At 42.1% G+C, this 19,137-nt stretch overlaps 1 protein-coding gene across 3 annotated transcripts in view; it reads left to right on the top strand.

Moving 5' to 3' along the window:
* The window catches only part of atrx (ATRX chromatin remodeler), a 34,082-nt gene that overhangs the window by 9,809 nt on the left and 5,136 nt on the right, over positions 1 to 19,137 (top strand). For all 3 annotated transcript variants that reach the window (XM_034542841.1, XM_034542840.1, XM_034542842.1), the window contains 15 exons: positions 170 to 316; positions 423 to 600; positions 2,924 to 3,061; positions 3,156 to 3,331; positions 3,428 to 3,545; positions 5,168 to 5,298; positions 5,534 to 5,628; positions 5,765 to 5,904; positions 6,448 to 6,598; positions 6,751 to 6,851; positions 7,630 to 7,738; positions 7,871 to 8,048; positions 8,144 to 8,335; positions 16,928 to 17,077; positions 18,510 to 18,626. In XM_034542841.1, the coding sequence (XP_034398732.1) occupies positions 170 to 316; positions 423 to 600; positions 2,924 to 3,061; positions 3,156 to 3,331; positions 3,428 to 3,545; positions 5,168 to 5,298; positions 5,534 to 5,628; positions 5,765 to 5,904; positions 6,448 to 6,598; positions 6,751 to 6,851; positions 7,630 to 7,738; positions 7,871 to 8,048; positions 8,144 to 8,335; positions 16,928 to 17,077; positions 18,510 to 18,626 (2,121 nt within the window). The remainder of the gene's footprint in view (positions 1 to 169; positions 317 to 422; positions 601 to 2,923; positions 3,062 to 3,155; positions 3,332 to 3,427; positions 3,546 to 5,167; positions 5,299 to 5,533; positions 5,629 to 5,764; positions 5,905 to 6,447; positions 6,599 to 6,750; positions 6,852 to 7,629; positions 7,739 to 7,870; positions 8,049 to 8,143; positions 8,336 to 16,927; positions 17,078 to 18,509; positions 18,627 to 19,137) is intronic.

Below are 19,137 nucleotides of genomic sequence, written 5' to 3'. Positions count from 1 at the left end.
CTTTTACAAACTGGCATTTGAAGCCTAATACAAGAGTTCATGTAATACTTGTTTATGTAAACTACCAACTGGAGCCTGTTTAACCCTGATGAGTTAATCAGTGTTTGCAGACCTGTGTGGTTTAATGCCCTTGGCCACATTGAACCGTAGTTCTGTTTTTGCCCTGTAGGTGGTGACGTTACTTCACACGTTACTGCTTTGTGAGAAGCTCGACTTCACCACAGCACTGGTGGTTTGTCCCCTGAACACTGTCCTTAATTGGCTCAATGAGTTTGAGAAGTGGCAAGTAGGATTGAAGGATGACGAGAGTTTAGAGGTAAGGAGTTTCCATGGTAACAGTCTCAAATATATTTGACCGGTGCTGTTTATGTGCATTTATTACACCTGATTTATGTTTTGTATGTCTATTTTGTGTTTCCCAGGTGATTGAGCTGGCCACAGTAAAGAGGCCACAGGAGCGAGCATATGCTCTCCAGCGATGGCAAGATATGGGTGGCGTAATAATCATTGGCTACGAGATGTACAGAAACTTGACGCAGGGCAGGAACATCAAGAGCAAGAAACTCAAAGAGATCTTTCAGAAGACACTGGTAGATCCAGGTACAGTGCTGTTGAAACTGCAAGTTTAAGTAATATGTTTAAAACATTATGTATTAGTTTTTTTTTTTTTAATGAGTGAACAGAAAACAACTATTAAAAAATGTCAATGCGGGTGGGTGACACTTTCACTCGTCTCAGAATGACCATTCTGGAGCGTCGTCGTCTCAGTCTGAACAGTCCCATCTTTAATTGATGCAACTTTAATCACCCCAAGATTCACTTTTATTACAGTTCCTTGCTTGTTGGTTCAGCATACACAATATTGGTGGTGCTAGTAGAAAAGCTGGACAGCTGTGAATGTTTTTCAAGTAATTATTTAAAACGTGACCGTCAGTTTACAAAAGTATTTAGTTATACATATATCGCAACTTCTCAGTTTGCATCCATTATACATTCATGTGGTATTGGTCAAATTAGTTTCCATTTGGTATGTTTGTTTCATCCGCATGCACTGACTAGAGGAAATTACTTTATTGTTGTTGGTGCATGTCAGTTCAGGAGCGTGATGTTTTCAGACTTATCATTTGTCTACGTTAGAATTTGTGTAAAATCTTGGCATTAACTCTGAGTTGATCTTTTAAAGCTTTGAAGATCGGCCAGACAGTCACTACAGGCCTCAATTACACCAAAATAATAATTTTCCAGCCACCTCAGATCATCTAATAAACCTGCAGTGTAACCTCTTAATGTCTGAAATCTACCAACCACTTATAATGCAAAAAAATAAAGCTTGATACCACAGATGCATCGGTACACAATGTGTCAAATGCAGAACTTTAAAATAATTGCAGCAGTCTAAAGCATGGGTAAAAGGTTTTAGGCCTGTAGCAGCAAAGTCATATAAGAAACATATTTAGAGAGCTGGCATCTGATATAGGTGTGTTCCATACCTTTGGTACGTAATTGACAAAGGCTGCACCAACAATTTTCTTTTGGCTGTTGGAGCTTGGTCTTAGCTTATTCAGGGCTGTGTTTTAGAGTAAGCCATTGCAGAGCAGCTAAAACTGAACTAATGCACCCTGGTTCTGGCTAATTGGCGGGCTGCAGAGTTTTTGAAAGAGCTGAAGTATTTTTCACAAGGCCAATAAAAAGTACATTATTATAATCGAATCGGCTTAAAATGAGTTCTTCAGTTCTTCTACATCTTTTCGATATTTAAATAGTCGTACACTCAGTGGGTAGAGCGGGTTGTCCTTCAGCCACAAGGTTGGTGGTTCAATCCTAGTGTCAGTGTCCTTAGTGAACCACTGTTGCTCTCCTGGTGCTTTACAGCAGTCCGCTGCTCCTAAATGCTTCAGATGGGTTAAATGCAGAAGTCATATTTCATGTATGTATGACCATTGAAAGAAACATGGTTAAAGTAAACACTCATATTATAATAATAATAATGCATTTAATTTATATAGCGCTTTTCATAATACTCAAAGACACTTCGCATAATTAAAACATCCTAAAAGCTAAAAATAAATAGCTAAAATACAGGTAAAACAAATAAATAGGGACTTTTGAGTCGCTCGGACCCTGATAAGAAAGAAAACAAAAACAAACAATCACACATTAAAAGCAGTTCTGAACAGGTGGGTTTTGATTTGCGATTTGAATGAGGAAAGATCAGTGCAGTCTCGGATGAGTAGGGGCCTGATTATGGAGGGCTTTGTGAGTGAGGAGAAGGATTATGTATTGGATCCGTTGTGGGACGGGGAGCCAGTGAAGGCTCTGGAGAACAGGGGTGATGTGATCACGGGAACGGGAGTGGGTGAGCAGGCGAGCAGCAGAGTTCTGGATGTATTGGAGTTTGTTTAGGATTTTGGAAGATGTGCCATAGAGAATACTATTGCCATAGTCAATTCTGGAGATGATGAAGGCGTGGATTAAAGTTTCAGCAGCAGATGAGGAAAGTGATGGGCGAAGACGGGCAATGTTTTTTAGGTGGAAGAAGGAGGTTCTGATGATTTGTTTGATGTGATGTTCAAATGAGAGGTTGCTGTCAAACATGACTCCGAGGTTGCGGATGTGAGGGGAGGGAGACAGAGTGGAGTTGTCAATGGTGAGGCAGTTTCCGGTGATGTTGAGGGACGATTCGAGGCGGGAGAGAAGGATGTCACAATCTCTAGTGGAAAAATAGTTTTCGGCACCCTGGTAATGTTGGACATAAAGCTCAGATCTGAATCTAAGATAACAAGACCTCAGATGTAATCTAGTTAAATTCCCCAGATTAGTAATTGCATTTCTTTTTGTTTTAGACCCAACTTTTATTTATTTAATTTTAATTGTGTCTTGAGCTGTACTTCCACCTGAACTTTTTCTCCTCTACTCCCTCAAGGTCCAGACATGGTCATCTGCGATGAAGGTCACATCTTGAAGAACGAGGCATCTGCTGTGTCCAAAGCGATGAATTCTATCAGGACGAGGAGGAGGATTGTGCTGACTGGAACGCCTCTTCAAAATAACCTTGTTGAATGTGAGACTGCCTGGTTATATAGATGATGTTAGACCAACATTTCATTTGGTGGTGTGGTTGTATCTAAAACTTGTGATCGTTGTGTCTTTACCAGATCACTGCATGGTGAACTTCATCAAGGAGAACTTGCTTGGGTCTGTTAAGGAGTTCAGGAATCGCTTCATAAACCCCATTCAGAACGGTCAGTGTGCCGACTCCACCCTACAAGATGTCAGGATCATGAAGAAGAGGGCTCACATCCTCTATGAGATGCTGGCCGGCTGTGTCCAGGTAATAAAAAATAAAATGGCTAGGAGAATTGACTCTTGCTCACTTTGATCTCCCTCTGCGTCCTAAAAAATATTATATTTTTTTTGCTTCCCACAGAGGAAAGATTACACTGCGCTCACTAAGTTCCTGCCACCTAAACACGAGTATGTGTTGTCGATCAGAGTGACTCCGATTCAGTGTAAACTCTACCGGTACTACCTGGAGCACTTCACAGGTGAGAACCACGCTCTTATGAACAGGAACACAGGGCCTTTCTCATTTCCCGATTCTGTGCCTCCTTGTTCCGGCTTGTGACCTGGAAATTGATTTCCGATCTCCATTTTGAAAGACATCACAATTGCTAAAATGCTTTTCGAGGAAGCTTGCTTATAGGCAAGGATAAAACTGTGTATCCTTTGTCGAAGTCTTGTGCACATGTGGCAAATGAAAGTTTTCACACAGCTGGAATGATCTCAAACCATGGCAGGACTCACTAATGTGACTGTTCCTTTTCTTTGCATACATTGTAGTTATTTAAAAATGATCAGATGCATGATTAAACATTCTGCCTGTCAGTTTATGCAGTGCCTTTTTTAAGACGATGTTCTAACTGCATTCCTTAATGACCATTCAACTTGTTATTATTTGTGAGCTTCTTTGCTCTGCCATCTCCTACTTTCCTCTTTTGCTCGCATCTCCCATGGGTGGGACTTAGACCAGAGGAAAGGAATTGAGGATGATCAAACAAAGGTGTTGAGAATGGCAGTGCCACTTGCTTTCCCGGTTCAAACTACTCTGATCTTTTTGGGTTTTGGGAACAGCAGGGCCTTTAGGGGCTGCTAGCAGGGCTGTTACAGTGTCATGTCTGATTGCCCAGACAGGAATTTAGCGGAGTCTCAGACTAGAACAAAATTAAATTGAGAATTCCACTGGAAAACATGCGTAGTTTAGGACAATGCTAAATCCATCTGCAGGAGTCTTGTTTCTCTTAAAAGTGTTCTCTACACTGGCTGTCTTTTACTTAGAGAAGAGTTTTAGATAAATGGAAGACCTTTCTGGTCTCACGTGTGTGTGTGTGTGTGTGAGAGAGAGAGAGAGAGAGAGAGAGAGAGAGAGAGAGAGTGGCAGCTGGCATAGTGCCGCAGGCAGGATTTAAGCCCAGTTTCCCACGTCTCCCTAATGAAGAGCTCTGGGAAAGAGGGAACAGAGGGTTTGGGGGGGGCAGAGCAGAAAGGAAAAAAGTTTAGAACGAGAAGGGGCCAGAGGTTTTACACCAAAAGCGAAAACAACGAATAGGAGAGCCGGTATTTATAAAGAGGAGTGCTTTGGGAGGGGGTTGGTGGTATGTGCTGTGACTCATTAGGCCAGGTTGTCCACAAGGCAAAGTGCCAAAGTTGTGACTGGCTCTGGACCTCCACAGCGGTGTTTTAGGAACCAGAACACCAATCGGTCAGCAGGAGGGGAATGACCACAATTGTTTTGCTGCTCCTTATGTAGTTATGTTACGTAACTTTTGACCTCCCTCAGTCAATGCAGGCCAACCGACAGAGCGGTACAACATTAAAACATCAGCAGCTGCCACTCAGTTAAATTCAGAAATCTGCTGATTCAACAGATCAGATTGGACAGTTTGCAGTTCTGTCTAGTTGTAGTTCAAAAGACTGACTATGATTTGAATGTGTAAATTATAGACAGTTTGTCCATAGTCAGGTTTTTAAGCAGACATCAATGTTCAAGTTTTGTTACCTTACATTTTCCACACATGACTTAATGCCAAAATAGATTGAGGGTACGCACTTAAGTTTATAATGCAATTATGTAGCCGTCTTCACCTCACACTCTTTCCCTTATGTGCAGGTGTGGGAAATGCTATGGAGGGGGGCCGGGGCCGCGCAGGGACCAAACTCTTCCAGGATTTCCAGGTGCTCAGCAGAATCTGGACCCATCCCTGGTGCCTTCAGCTGGACTACATCAGTAAAGAAAACAGGGTAGGGTTCGGAAAGACCAGACCAAACCGCACAACAATACTAATGCAAAAAACGGGAATACATTGGCTCAAATCAGACAGAGTGGGAAAACAATAGAAACTTGGTGCTGACAGGTCATGCAGCAGGGTAGAACGACACGCTTATTGCCACTGCAGCAAAAATGTTCCCTAATGCATAATTTGAAAGCTTGGTTGACCTATATCTCACAGACTCTCATGTGTTCACTCTCTTGCAGGGTTTCTTTGACGAGGACAGTATGGACGAGTTCATCGCTTCAGAAACGGAAGAATCGTCCATGAGTATGACCTCTGAGGACGAGAAGGCCAAAAAGTAAAATAAGATTTCACTTCCATTTCCCCTTAGTGTACATTAATACAGAGATGACCTCATTTAACTGCCCTTCTCTTTTGCATCTGTTACTCTCACTGATGACCCTGTCTCTTCCACCGCTCCTCCTTCCTAATAGGAAAAAGAAGCTAGGGAGGGGAAAAAAGAGAGGCTCTGATGACTCGGACAGTGATGAAGTGGAAGTCATCAAGGAGTGGAACACCTGCACTAGGGGCAAAAACGGAGAGAGTCGAAGCAGACCAGAACTTGTAGAAGAACGTAAGTATGTTACACATATGGGCTGCCTGTACAGGAATAATTACTTTTAAACGCATAGACCATAGGCAGCCAGAAATATGCAGACATCAATGTCTAGTTTATAATCTGTAAAACAGTGTAATGTTTTAATGTGTATTCAGTTTCTGTGGCTGTTTAAAGGGGATTCAGTCAACTGTAAAGCAATTTTGGTCCTCCTCCATTAATGACACACTTGATCTAAGTAAACGCCTTTTAAGTGTAGCCTAAAGAAAAAAACACTATGGCAAAACAAAACATTTGACCTGGCTTTGCGCTGCTTTAGAAGTCACTGTATTCTAGTAAGCCATGTGTCATTACATCTGTCATTTTATAATGCATAAATATGTTCACCGCAAAGTCCACAAGTCAAGACTTACATCTGCACATACTGCAGCTGTAGCATAGCATAGGAGCATGTAATAGTAATGTTCTGTATTGTAGGCTTGATGTCTTAAAATGGCTTGTTGTGAGACTATACTGACTGCATGAAGACAAACTTGTAACTAATCTGTGCATCACAAACAGCTCGGGCTGCTAGCTCGACACCAGGTAGTCCCGGTCATGACTGGCACAAGGAGTTTGTCGTTGATGCTGACGCCGAGATCCTGCAGCACTCCGGAAAGATGATGCTCCTGTTTGAGATCCTGCGCATGGCAGAGGAAGTGGATGAAAAAGTGTAAGTGTGTCTGTAGTCTACTCCTTAAATAAAATAGTTTTTGCCTTTTTTATATTGTGCAGTTTGTTTGCAGCGTTACTGGAACGTGTCAGAGTGACCTGTAGCTGTCTTAAAGTGACACTGGTGCATCTCGTGTCCTCTTTCGTCATCAGGCTGGTGTTCAGTCAGTCTCTCATCTCTCTGGACCTGATCGAGGATTTCCTGGAGCTGTCTTGCAGAGCTAAAGATGATGAAAAAGTCTCTCCATACAAAGGTACATTTCTTTGGGGTTGTATGACGGGGCCTCTAATTGAAGAAGTTCTCATTGTTCACATGCCTGTCAATGTGTTAACCATACTCTTATCAAATGTTCCTATGGTTGCCTATGAGCAGCTTCCCTTTTGTTTTCATGATATGCATAGATACATTTTTAATATTATAAGTCAGCTACTGAGTTATGGAGTTTGTGGACCCCAGTTGTGTGTGTGTGTGTGTGTGTGTGTGTGTGTGTGTGTGTGTGTAAAAAAACATTAACATTTGCTTTGGAGAAAGCTGAAGTATTTTCATATGGAGATGCAGGTTTCACACTCGTAAGAAAAAACCGCATGCAACATGTATTTTTATACATGCTCGTGTGCTTATTACCCTTAAACACACAGACGCACACACTGCCGCTGGTGTAAGGTCATGTTCCTAATTAAACTCCAGCAGCTGTTTTTACTTTCATTTTGAAAATGATTAGACCTTGACTTTTTATTCTACAAAAAAATGTTTGCTCAAGGGTTTGTAATTTGTAATGAAAAGATCACAGTGCCGTAATTGGAACCATACTGAAATGTTGGTTATGAAGGCTGGTAGGGGGTTGGCCATCTTGAAAGCTAAACATGGCTGGCCTCTAACCAACACAACCCTTTATCCTCTGTCTGCTAATACCCAAAAATCTTTTTGACAAGGAAAATGCCAGGTTGATGGGTGACGTTAGCTTTTGAGGGTTTTGTGCAGCGTAGATGTTAAGTCGTATCAGATTTCTTAACTGCAATACATCTGTGAAGGTGAAGGCAAGTGGTTCAGGAATATTGACTACTATCGTCTGGATGGCTCCACCAACGCCACCACCAGGAAGAAGTGGGCTGAAGAGTTTAATGACACCAGTAACATAAGGTATTCTACTTTCATTTTAAACAGCACAAACATTAAGACCAAATTCCCAAACTGCTGAAATTTCAGTGACGTTTAAAATGAAAACGGTTTCATAGAGCATTTAAAAGCACTAACTTTTTTTTCTTTTTCCAGAGGTCGTTTGTTCCTAATTTCAACAAGAGCCGGCTCTCTTGGTATCAACCTGGTGGCAGCCAACAGGGTAATCATCTTTGACGCCTCCTGGAACCCCTCCTACGACGTCCAGAGTATCTTCCGGGTCTACCGTTTTGGCCAGATTAGGACCGTTTTTGTGTACAGGTTCCTGGCTCAGGTGAGCTTCTCGAACTGTTTTGGTACTTTCTGAAAAAATTTGAAGCTGTAATTATTAATTCTTTGCTGTCTTCTCATTGCATATTCTTCTTCCAGGGTACAATGGAGGCGAAGATTTATGACCGGCAGGTAACCAAACAGTCTCTGGCATTCCGGGTGGTGGACCAGCAGCAGATTGAGAGGCACTTTACAGGTGTAGAGCTGGCAGAGCTCTACACCTTTGAGCCGGAAATGCTGGATGATCCCTCAGCGAAGAAGAGCAAGAAAGCTACACCCGTGCTCCCCAAGGTAAACATGTACATGTATATGCCATGTATGCACTTAGATTGTTCAAATGTGCTTCTATGTTGGACAAAGCATATTTTTAAAATTACATTTTGAATACATCCTACATCTTATTGGGCTTTGATGATCCATTGACGGAGATTTCATGGTTTTCTTTTGACTGATCGCCCAAGGAAAGGCAGAAGAGCAGGCTGAAACTTAGTAGTAAAATAGTCTCTTGTTTCCCCTTTGAACAAACATGGCACAGACTGCCAGTTTAAATGCCAAGCTTGTTTTTCCCAACTTGCACCAAGTAGTATATTTTTCCTTTTTGAAGTTTAGCACTTAAGGGATAAACACAATGCCAGCTTGTATCCAACTTGACCTTTCCGGGATCTTTCTATTGTTTCCTTTGTAATTCAGTGCTCACCTTTCCTCCGCTTAATGCAGGTGCTGTGTCACTATTTGGGCCCCCTGGGGTTTTATAAGAACACACAACCCTTACATGGGCCATCCAACCCCGCACAGCTGCACCGATTTGTGTGTTTACTGCTATTTACTAAATAGTCTTCTCATTGCAACACTGCTTCTGCCCCGTTATAAACCTGCACTCTTTTTTTCATTAATTCCCTGCTGTCTTACTTCTTTGTTGATCTTTGAATTACTCCCATCCTTTCCCACTTCTTCCTTTTTATGCATTCCCTGGCCTTATTCAGATCATCTCATGTGGTTTTAACTCTTTGTTTTAGTTTGACCCGGGTAACTGCAGAAATCTGTAAACAGAAAGGATAAAAGAAACTCTCAAACTCGCTTGCTCTTTTAATGGACAGTCAAGAGGCCTTTTGGTGCACCTTGATGGAAAATCTGTTTTGCATTTATACTGTCAAAAAGATCTTTACCGCTATTCCCTTCTTGGGCATTAACGGGTATGAGCGCTGCATGAATCCACTCAGCCAGCAGCAGATATCATTGCTCTCACCTACCATATTCCTTTAAACCAGGAGTAGCCTACTTGCTGTGCAGCGGCGCACAGTGTGAGATTTCAAGAGGAAAGATGTGTTCATTGAGCCGCGGCCTGTTAGATGTGTATGATCTTTTAATGAGCCCAGTGACATTTATGTGACACAGTATTAAAGACGGAGAGGCTGACAAGTTCTTTAACAAGCTGACCTGTTTGGCCAGGGGTTGACTATGATGTGGCAGCAGGACTGTAGTATTACGGAAGGAATTTGCCGTCTGGAATGATGAGAAGATGAGTCAGACACCCGCCATCACTTTCAGCCAACAACGCTCTGCACTCAAGTAGTGATTGAAGCCACAGCAGAGGGACTTTTGTACTTATTCTTCGAAACTCTTCTCACTGAGAAGTGCTGATTTCTCAGCAGATCAGGGCATATTACTTTAAAGCTCGGGTCACACAGGCTGCAGAGGCAGTTTTTGATATTTGTGCATAAGAAGCACTTATTATTGGTCCCGTCTATTGCTTGTGTAAAGAAAAAAAAATCTGATTCTCTATTATTCCCACCTGCCTCCTCTTCTGTTCAGTCCCCCTTTATGTCTGCCAACCAGCCGTGGGTTTTTCTGTGCCTCTCTCCACTTTCCTCCTCACAGTCTTTACTGATGTTCTCACTCCCCCGTCCACCATTACACCACCCTGTGTTTTTTCCCTGCCATCTTCGCGACCATCTGTTGGCCTAACTCGCCACTCTCTCAGAATGTTCAAAGCGAACTCTGTAAAGTTGTTTTTCTTTTTCTCTCTCCCTCTGGCCTAGCCTGCATGATGAAGGGTCATTATTTAAACCCCTCTTAAAGATGTCTCTGCGCTCTTCAGAGAAACTAATTGGAGACAAAGGAAGCGGGAGCACTTCCTTCTAATGACAAAGAAGGCCCTTGCAGCCCAGACATGAGACTTTTGACTCCCCACCAATTTCTTGTTAATCACACTTGTTCCTTCCATCTAGCATGCGACCACTTGTAAACTGATGAGTAAAGTTTTGGGCCTATTTTGAAACCACTCTTTAGCGTTCTTTGCTAATCTTGCTGCATTCTGCTTTTTTGTCGGTCAAGCTGGCAGGCTGTGGGTGTACCTTCAGTGCATGTGCTCTCAGCAGGTGATGGCTGCAGTGGTCATTAGGCTCTGTCAGGTACACTGAGGGGCTGTGGGGAGGCTGCACTCAAACCACAGTACAGACGGGAGCAGACTGGAGCAATAAGCCACACCATGCTTGTCTCATTAGGGGTAGGAAGTCACTTTGGCCTGAATGGAAAATACCCCCTTGAATACGCTAAGCTTTATATATCACCAGTCAGTGATGTTCAGTGGATCATAGGGGTTATTTTGTGCTGAAAGTTTTATAAATTAGTTTTTCTGCTGCATGCCATGGCCTGTATTTCCTGCTTTCTGGTCTGGGACTACTGCCTGTGGAGATATTGATGTCTCTGGCTTGTATAAGATTAATCTCTATCTCTGTATATTGAACTTCATCATGTGAAGTGGTGGTGGTTTGTTGCTGATTTTATTTTGCTAGGCTGTTGTGTTTTATTTTCAGTGAGCAGAAAAAAGTGAAACGCATCACCAGATAATAAAATGGGCTTAGAAATGTAAAGAACACGAAAATGCTTGTTTTTAGACTGTTGTAGAACTGAAGCTATACAAAGATGCCTACATTTAGCTTGGTTTTAAGGCGGCAGTATACTGCTTCAGAATTGTGTCTGATGATCGCACATCTTCTGAAATCCCCTCACCTTACCGTCATTGAAATTGGGGCTCTGTGTCGGACTGATATCTGTATCCTCTCTGAAACCTACAATCCGACATTCACACCCACTTTGCACAATAATTGGCCAGCTGTGCGGGAGTGAGAAAGTAGCCGGGGTTTGAACTTCTCAACTTTCATTTTACTTTACATAACTATTTCTGTCACTTTTAACTTCTACAGATCTGCAATTCTGTGAATACCCTCCAGAAGAGACTGTCTGTCTGTGACTAAAACAGTGGTGTTATCCCCACATTTATGCAATATTGAATCTCCCCCTCTCTATGATGGCTGGCTTTTCACCCCACCTTCCAGTGTGCCAGTTCGTAACGGCTATGAATAATCCCATTTTATGAACCACTTCTTTTCAAGCATAACACGGCTCTTAGTTTGTAGTAAATCTCATGAGAAACAGCCAAACCTGGCAACCATAAGCCTGGCCAGTCAATGGGGAACAGCACTTTATATCGAATTTGAACTATGCAACACCTAGCCACCTCTCCCCTCACACTTTGATCAACTACTACAACTAGTGCACAGCCTGCTTCTCACTTAAGATTTATTCAGAAAACGATTTCCCTTTTTTTTCTCTTTTTTTAAACTTTTTTCCTTCCCAGTAAAGTTCCACCATTATGTTCTAATAGACTCTTTGTGAATCCCTCCTGACTTGCCCGTCCAGCTCAATCTGGCTGGTCCTTGTAGCGAGCTCTTGTAGAAATACACCGCCTACTGCTGCTAGCTGAAGCTTGTTTTTATAGGAATGTGCTATGCTTATTGTCTTTGTTTAGCCCTTTGTGACATGTATGATTTGGTTTATTTGTTAATTGACTGACAGCTAGATAAACCCAGTGACTTGTGTACATGTCCTGCAGGGTGTAAAGACCATGGGGTCCTTAGGTTAGGGGTGGCCTCCTGATGTCAGCACAGCGCCTGTAGTTCAGTGCGTTTTTACTGGCCAGTAGGGTTATGTGTATCATTTGTGTGCTGCTGTGGGAGAGAGAGTTTTGACATGCTATGTTTGTGGTATTACAAAAATCTCAGCCACTCACATTCCGTCTGTCGGGATCCTGTTTTGGCCCCCACTGTTGCAAAGGTTAACGCACCTGTGCGTCAAAAGTAGTTTTTGGCACAGACGGACACTTTGAGCACATTCAAAAACTCCTCGACAACTCAAGTAACTAGTTGCTTCATCTGACAACTGAGATCTCTGTCACTTTACCACTTTCAGGCTGATTTTTGTGTGTGAGGGAATCCAGTCTCCCTCTTTTTCTCTGTAAAGTAGAGGTTCATTGTTGTAACAATTACAGAAATAAACTAGAATCCTGGCCGTAGACGCATGGTTAAAGCAGTATCTAAACAATAAGTGGCCGTTAAGGTGTGGGAAATTGGGTTAACATGGTTGAAAATGTTCTCGTTGTGAGAAAATATCTGATATTGAAGCCAAAAATCCTGACCTTTACAGTTCAGCGTCACCTAAAGTCTATTGGTAGAGTACACGTTAGTGCATGTGCCAAGTTGTAAAGTCTACATGAGGCCCACTTTTGTCGACTCCCAAATGTTCATCTTTTAGATGTGAGAGCTGCTGAGTTTGAAAACTGCTTTACCTCATTTATGGACTGCTGGCAGTTTAGCCATTTTTATAATGTATACAATAATTTGGCTTACGGAGGGAATAAATTGTTCTCTCAATGTAAAGGATTTCATACTGTGGTAAATGTCACTACATGCCTTGTGTGATTAGTATACTAATTATAAGTCGTTTTTATTCTCTGTTCACTTTTTTGCTTTTTAGCAGTCAGTTGAAGCCAAGTCTTGTAGCTTAGAGCTTGTTTTACATTAATGGCACATTTGCAGACAGCCTTTGTTGAATAAAAGGCATTTAATTTCACGAGACAGCAGATTATCAGCCGTCATTGTGATTGAAGCTACTGAGATTTCTTTGTCTAAACTGCAAGTCTAGAGCTTATCCTCTATACTCCCTTCCATTATTAAATCTAAACGACCACACGCACCGTGATGTCAAATACCGAAATTCTTTCACAAATCTATCCCCCCAGAAATGCTCGAGCTGCGCCGCATTTTTATTTTTTATTTTGGTAAGAGGGGTAAGTAATGCAGAGACAAGTGAGTGGGGTAATTTACCGCTTTCTGTCGGAGCATCTGCCCACCGCAGTAAAGTGATAGGCTTCACCATGTAGCTCCATAAGGATGACAATAGTCCAGGTCAGTTTACCTACAATCATTAGTGCAGGCTTGGGACACCCACGCACACACATTTAGCGCACTGGGAATGGAGATGGACCAGACCACCCCAGAGCCATTGCTGGTGGGGATTACCCGGTTATCCCAGAATGCACTGGGTTTCAATGGGAGCATCTGTACTGTCAATTGACCTGCAGCTCCACTGACCCGTTACCAGGTCGACAGTCAAAAGTGTTCCTCTTTCATTTATTTGAATAAAACCCATACACATTTTCTACAGGCTCGGCAGATTGCAGCTTTCATTCCAAACATAGTTTACACTTTAGTGGTTAACAGTAAACTTCAGCATTAACCAACACATGTTTTCCCCCAGGTCTTTAGCCAGTCTGATCTCAGAGAGGCTATGGCTTTTTCAGATGAGGTGTGCAACTGGGATGTCTTTCACAATATTACATGTTCTGTTTATAGCAGCAACAAGCTGCCAGCTCTTTATGTGGCCTTGTCTGTTGGCTGTAGTTGTAACTGATTAAAATAATAATACAGCTAAATCTATTTAATTAGGAATCAACTGCAAGCTGTACAAAATATTGCAGTGATTTCTTTATCAATGGAAATGTTTAATTCCGTGATGCAGAGTTTGTTTTTGTGTCAGTCAAAAGTACCTGCCAACCCTCCTCCAGACCAGATAACCGTCCTGTGGCAAGGCAAAAAAGTGAAAATGTATAGATTTGTTATCTTTTCTGGGGAACTCACAAATATTCTTTCACAATTTAACCTATGGGTCGCCACCGGACAATCGTTATAATCATATCGGGTGACAAAGTCCAAAACTGACCCAGTGGTGATCATAACGATGCATGCCCTTTCCTGTGCTGGCCTTTATGTGACCTGGTGCTCACCTATGTCGGCAGAAAAGAACACAGTTGATGCCAACAGGCTCTTGTGTGCTTTTATACCCTAATTGCAGTGCAAAACGGCAGTTGAATTGCATGCTGTGCTGCTGCTCCAAAATGTCTGGTTGTTCAGGGGTGGCCTGGTTTTGTCCTGATTGAGTGTGATGGCAGGGAAATTTAAACATGTGTCAATGAGGAGCATAATCAGTTTCAGTTGTGTTGGTAGGTGGGAAGCTCTGTGGCTCTGTCTGCTCCTGCCTGATTTAGCCACCTTATATGTCACACTCTGTAGTTGTAAGACCTAAAAAATAAGTTACATTCTTTTGTGCAGCTCACTTCTCCCTCCCCCATTCTAGGGATCCAGTTTCGCTCAGTCTGGTCTGGTGTTTATTTTCAGTTTATTCAATAGAGGTCTGCAATCACTGCTTTAATTTTATAGTTTGTTTCTTTCTTCCTCCTTAATACCAGTGACATCTATGATTAATTTAGTTAACAACTTCACACTAATGGTCAAAGTGAGATGAAAAAGGCAAGAGAGAAAAGCAAAGCCCCTCTGTGAATTGGTTCATGATGCAACTTCTGTATGACGTTGTTTTTACGATTGCAAAGGTTCAGCTTAATGTAAGGCAAGACAAAGAAAAGCAAACGTGCTGCAGGGAGAGAAATTTAAACCATGTTTGTGTGAGCAGAGCCTGGTCTATCTCTTAATTTTACTCTGGTATTGTTTTGCAATAACACAAGTCATGGAAACCAGAGCCCTGAAAAAATTCATTTGATTATTTATTTAGTTTTATGTGGTTGATTTTTTTTAGGTCCTTCTAATCCTCCTTACATGGAAGTCAGGATTTATTTGTTCTTCTCTAAAATCTAAACATTAGAAATAAGCTGAGGTTGGATTTGTGTATTCAGGTCTTGTTGACCTATTTGTATTATTTGCCACAGTAACAATGCAGGTTAACATGTTAACTGGTGCCTAATTTTTCCAATATGAACATGAAACTGCTACTTGCAGAATAGACACAATTAAAATCTTGCGCCTCAAACTGTTTTTAATTTAAATGCTAAAGAGACGATTTAGGTGGGTCTTGATGGCCCAGTTGTTAAGACGCATACACTGATTGCGACATCCTCAGTTTGATTTAGGGATCTTTTGTTGCATGTCATTTTCCTTCTATTCCCTAATTTTCTGTCACCTCTCTACTCTGACAAATAATGATTTAAAAAAAATAATAATAAAAAATTCAATTTAAAAAGTGAATTCAAAATCTTGAGAGGAAATATTGAGGCACACATCTAGAAGTTGGATTTTGGTTTCAATCCACCAATGTATTATGCTCAAATCTGTTTTCCACGTAAAAGTTTATGAGCGTCTCAGGTAGGGCTTGGTTGAGTCTGGTTGCTATGATACAGAATATCCGGGGCAGTAAAAATGTTGGCACACGGTAGATAGATTACTTGCGCTGGCCCTTGCTTTGGAGGAAGGGAAGGCTCAACCGTGTAGGGGGAGGGTGGACCCTGCCGATCTGTTTCCGAATTTCTCAAATTTTGTTTTTCAGCGTGTTTCATGTCTCATGTGAAGTGGCATTGTCGTGTGCAGTTTTACCCATAGTTGTTTCAACAATGCATGAAATCTTGGCATTTAACCAGGTTTTTCTTACTGTAACATTCATACTGGTCATTTAGAAATCACTTCCTAATGCGCCATCTTCAGCTCCTTAAGAGCCGTCCCTCCATGTCCTGCCAATGTGGACTTTAAACCAGTTTTAGGCCTGGCTTACTGTGATTGACCCGTTGCCGCTACCAGAACCGTATACCAGAACCGTATACCAGGGGCGGCAATCTCGAGGCACCTCACAATTTTATTTTCCTATTCAGAGGGCTAAAATGCCATTTATGAAACAATTATCGTTTTATCTTGATGCATCAAAACATTTTTATACATAATTAATTTTTTCTCACTGACTATCTGCTATACTACACTGCATATTTGTAATTATTCATAATTAAAATAACAGATGAATTTACTTCCATTATATTTCATTAGTTAAATATTAGTAACGAATAGAGCTGTGTTAACTGGAGGGTTACTTTTCGATCATTGCAAAGAAAACCAACAAGAAAATAAATACAATTGGGCCTGTACCAGCAGCATCGTAGTAAAAACGCATGTTCTTAGTCATTTGACATAAAAAGCTGCCCTTGTTCACAATAAATAAAATAGACTTCCATCAAACAAATAAGCATTCAGCTCTCGTACAAAAATAAAGCTTGAGTTCAGCTACCTTCACCAAAACTCTGCTAGTGTTTAGCCTACTTTAGAACGTAAGCAAGCTGCATGTGTATTACGTCTGTGTTCAGGGGCAGCGGTTAAGATTGTACAGCCCGATGTCACAGAATGGTTACAGGTGAGCGCAACGTTGATAATTTAGTTTTTTAATTTTTTTGTTTTCTGCAATTCGTAATCTTTCAAGATAATCACAATGCATCTAAGAATAAAAATGTTTCCCCCACCCCTACCATATACAACGTTGCTACGTCACTCCTCCGCATTCAAATAAGGAAATTTACATTTATCGGTTGAATAAAAACAAGATGGTGACGGATGTAATTCAAGATGGCGACTGTGAAATTGCCAAACTTGAGGCTTCAAAACAGCAGTCCACAAACAATTGGGTGACATCGCAATGACTACGTCCAGTTCTTGCATACGTTATGCTTTAAACACACTGACCCTTTCTATCTTTTTGTTATCCTTCCTGCTGTAGGATACCTTCCTGGCCGAGATGCTGCAGAATAATAAGGACCAGATTGTGTGTTACCATGAACACGACTCCCTGCTGGACCACAAGGAGGAGGAAGCCCTGAGCGAGGAGGATCGCAAGGCTGCCTGGACCGAGTATGAAGCAGAGAAAAAGGTAGGCGAGGAGAAAAAACAGACGGAGATGCATTCTACACAGACATAACCACCAGTTCCAAAATCAAAGGCGCACACACATGCAGCACTTAGCCCATGTGTCCATCATTCTCCCAATCATTGACATCAAAGTGCAAGGTGAGCTAAGCGAGGCCCCTCTGTTATGTGTCAAGATGTGTGTTAGTATTGGATCTGTACAATCCTTTCATCACTTGGAGTAAGCAGATGGCAATGCCTCTACTACTATGATTGTTATTTTGACCACCAAACTAGAGATCTGCTATACAAATCCTTGAGAGGTTGGCCGTTCTACTGTAAGTCCACTGAGGGTTTGAGACTTTTCTATACCTTTCTTCTTCCATCTCGCCCCCATTGTCCCCTTCTCCTCCCTCTGCTTTCTTGTGGGACAAATCAATAGGCAATTAGTGAGGTTTATTTGGAGAAGTGTATACGGGTGGGGGGGGGGGGTTGATGTAAGACCAGGAGCAGGTCTCCTCTCCCCCTCTGTGTAATCCTAGATTCGAATTCACCCTAATGATTATTTTTCCAACACACTCTCCCTCCTTTGCCCTCTGTGTGCCTTAAGCGGCTTTTCCCTCAGAGCTCTTCTGCTTTTCAAGAGAACAGAGGGTTCCCAGTAACCATGAAAAAACCGTGGCGCTGAGGTCTAATATGAGAATTTCAAGAGCGTTTGCATCACTGCACTCTATACATTTTCTAAAGATGCACAAGACACTCATCCATGAGCAGCTGTTCAGTATGAGGGTTGTATACTGAGCTTTGTATAAGAAACAACTGGAAAGTAACCCGGCCTCTGCTAATGTCTTCACAATTTAAGGGTTGGTCAGCAGTGGCCAGGAAAAGCTATGTGTATGAATATCAGATTTGCAACTCAGGAAATGGGATAAACTGTGAGAACATGATCAGGCGTCCAAAACTAAACTGAACCCGGGAGCCCTCGTCCTCACTCGGATGACTTCAGCTCGGTCCAGAGCTTAGAGAGGCTCATGTCATACGTTTTGGAAATGAAGTCCAGTCTAGATTTTGTGTCTGATGTATGAAGTCTGCAGAGCATCTGAGAACACAGCTAAGGTCCAAGAGTGGCTGCTTGTTAATAGCGTGTTCTTTTGTACTACCGTAGTCTTGCACACCTGTCTATCTGACCAGGTCCAAAGATCCAACACACACCTACATACCGGATGGCCAGATTACAGGGCACAGGAAAAATACCTGCAGCAGAGGCTCAATTACACACAAACATCGGCATCCTGCTGGCCTTTACTGGGACAAGACTGTTTACTTAAGGTCAAACACATGGTGGCATCCATTCTCTCCCATCATGTCCTTCCTTGGTGGTTCTTAACACCTGCCCAATTAAAATGTACTAATCCTGCTCTTCTCTTGGATTCCTCCGTCTGTCTTTCATCTCTAAGGGTGTGTTCATGAGGAACAACTACCAGTCAGCATACCCCCAAATGGACATGGGCAACTCCAACTACTTCTCCTTCAACATGGCGGCTTTGGCCTCCATGACCAACCAGCAGCTGGAGGTAAGTAATGAGCTCCACATGCCCCTCTCCTGCCTCGCCCTCCTCCCTCTCCTTCCCCCACGGCATGGTGCCCCAAATTCTTCGGTCCCTACTGCTAATTGTGACAACAGTCTCGGAGCTGGGGTTCCCGGCTCTGCCCCGCTCCTCCAACCAATAGTTTGTAATACCCCATGTCTGGGGCAGCAACTATTGATACACTATAGTGCATCTGAATGATGGAAAGGATAAAGAGTCTAAGAACTTGTGTTTTTCAATAGGGATGTTGAAATGTAAAATCTGTACACATATGACATCCTCTGTCCCGGGACGTCACATCGGTTAAGGTAAAACTCCTTTAACAGGGAGAAAAGAAAGAAACCTTTGGGAGAGCAACAGAGGAGGATCATATGTACAGAATGAACAACATAACAGTTGCAATACATTCAATGCATATAAGATAAATGATTCATATAAGTCGGGCATGATGGAAAAAGTTGGAACTACCAAAAACGGCAACAGTGGATGTAGTAGA

This window comes from Cyclopterus lumpus, chromosome 10 (genome assembly GCF_009769545.1).
Source record: "Cyclopterus lumpus isolate fCycLum1 chromosome 10, fCycLum1.pri, whole genome shotgun sequence".
Classification (NCBI taxonomy): domain Eukaryota; kingdom Metazoa; phylum Chordata; class Actinopteri; order Perciformes; family Cyclopteridae; genus Cyclopterus; species Cyclopterus lumpus.
The sequence above is the reverse complement of the archived record's forward strand: the minus strand, read 5'-3'. Positions and strand labels throughout refer to the sequence as shown.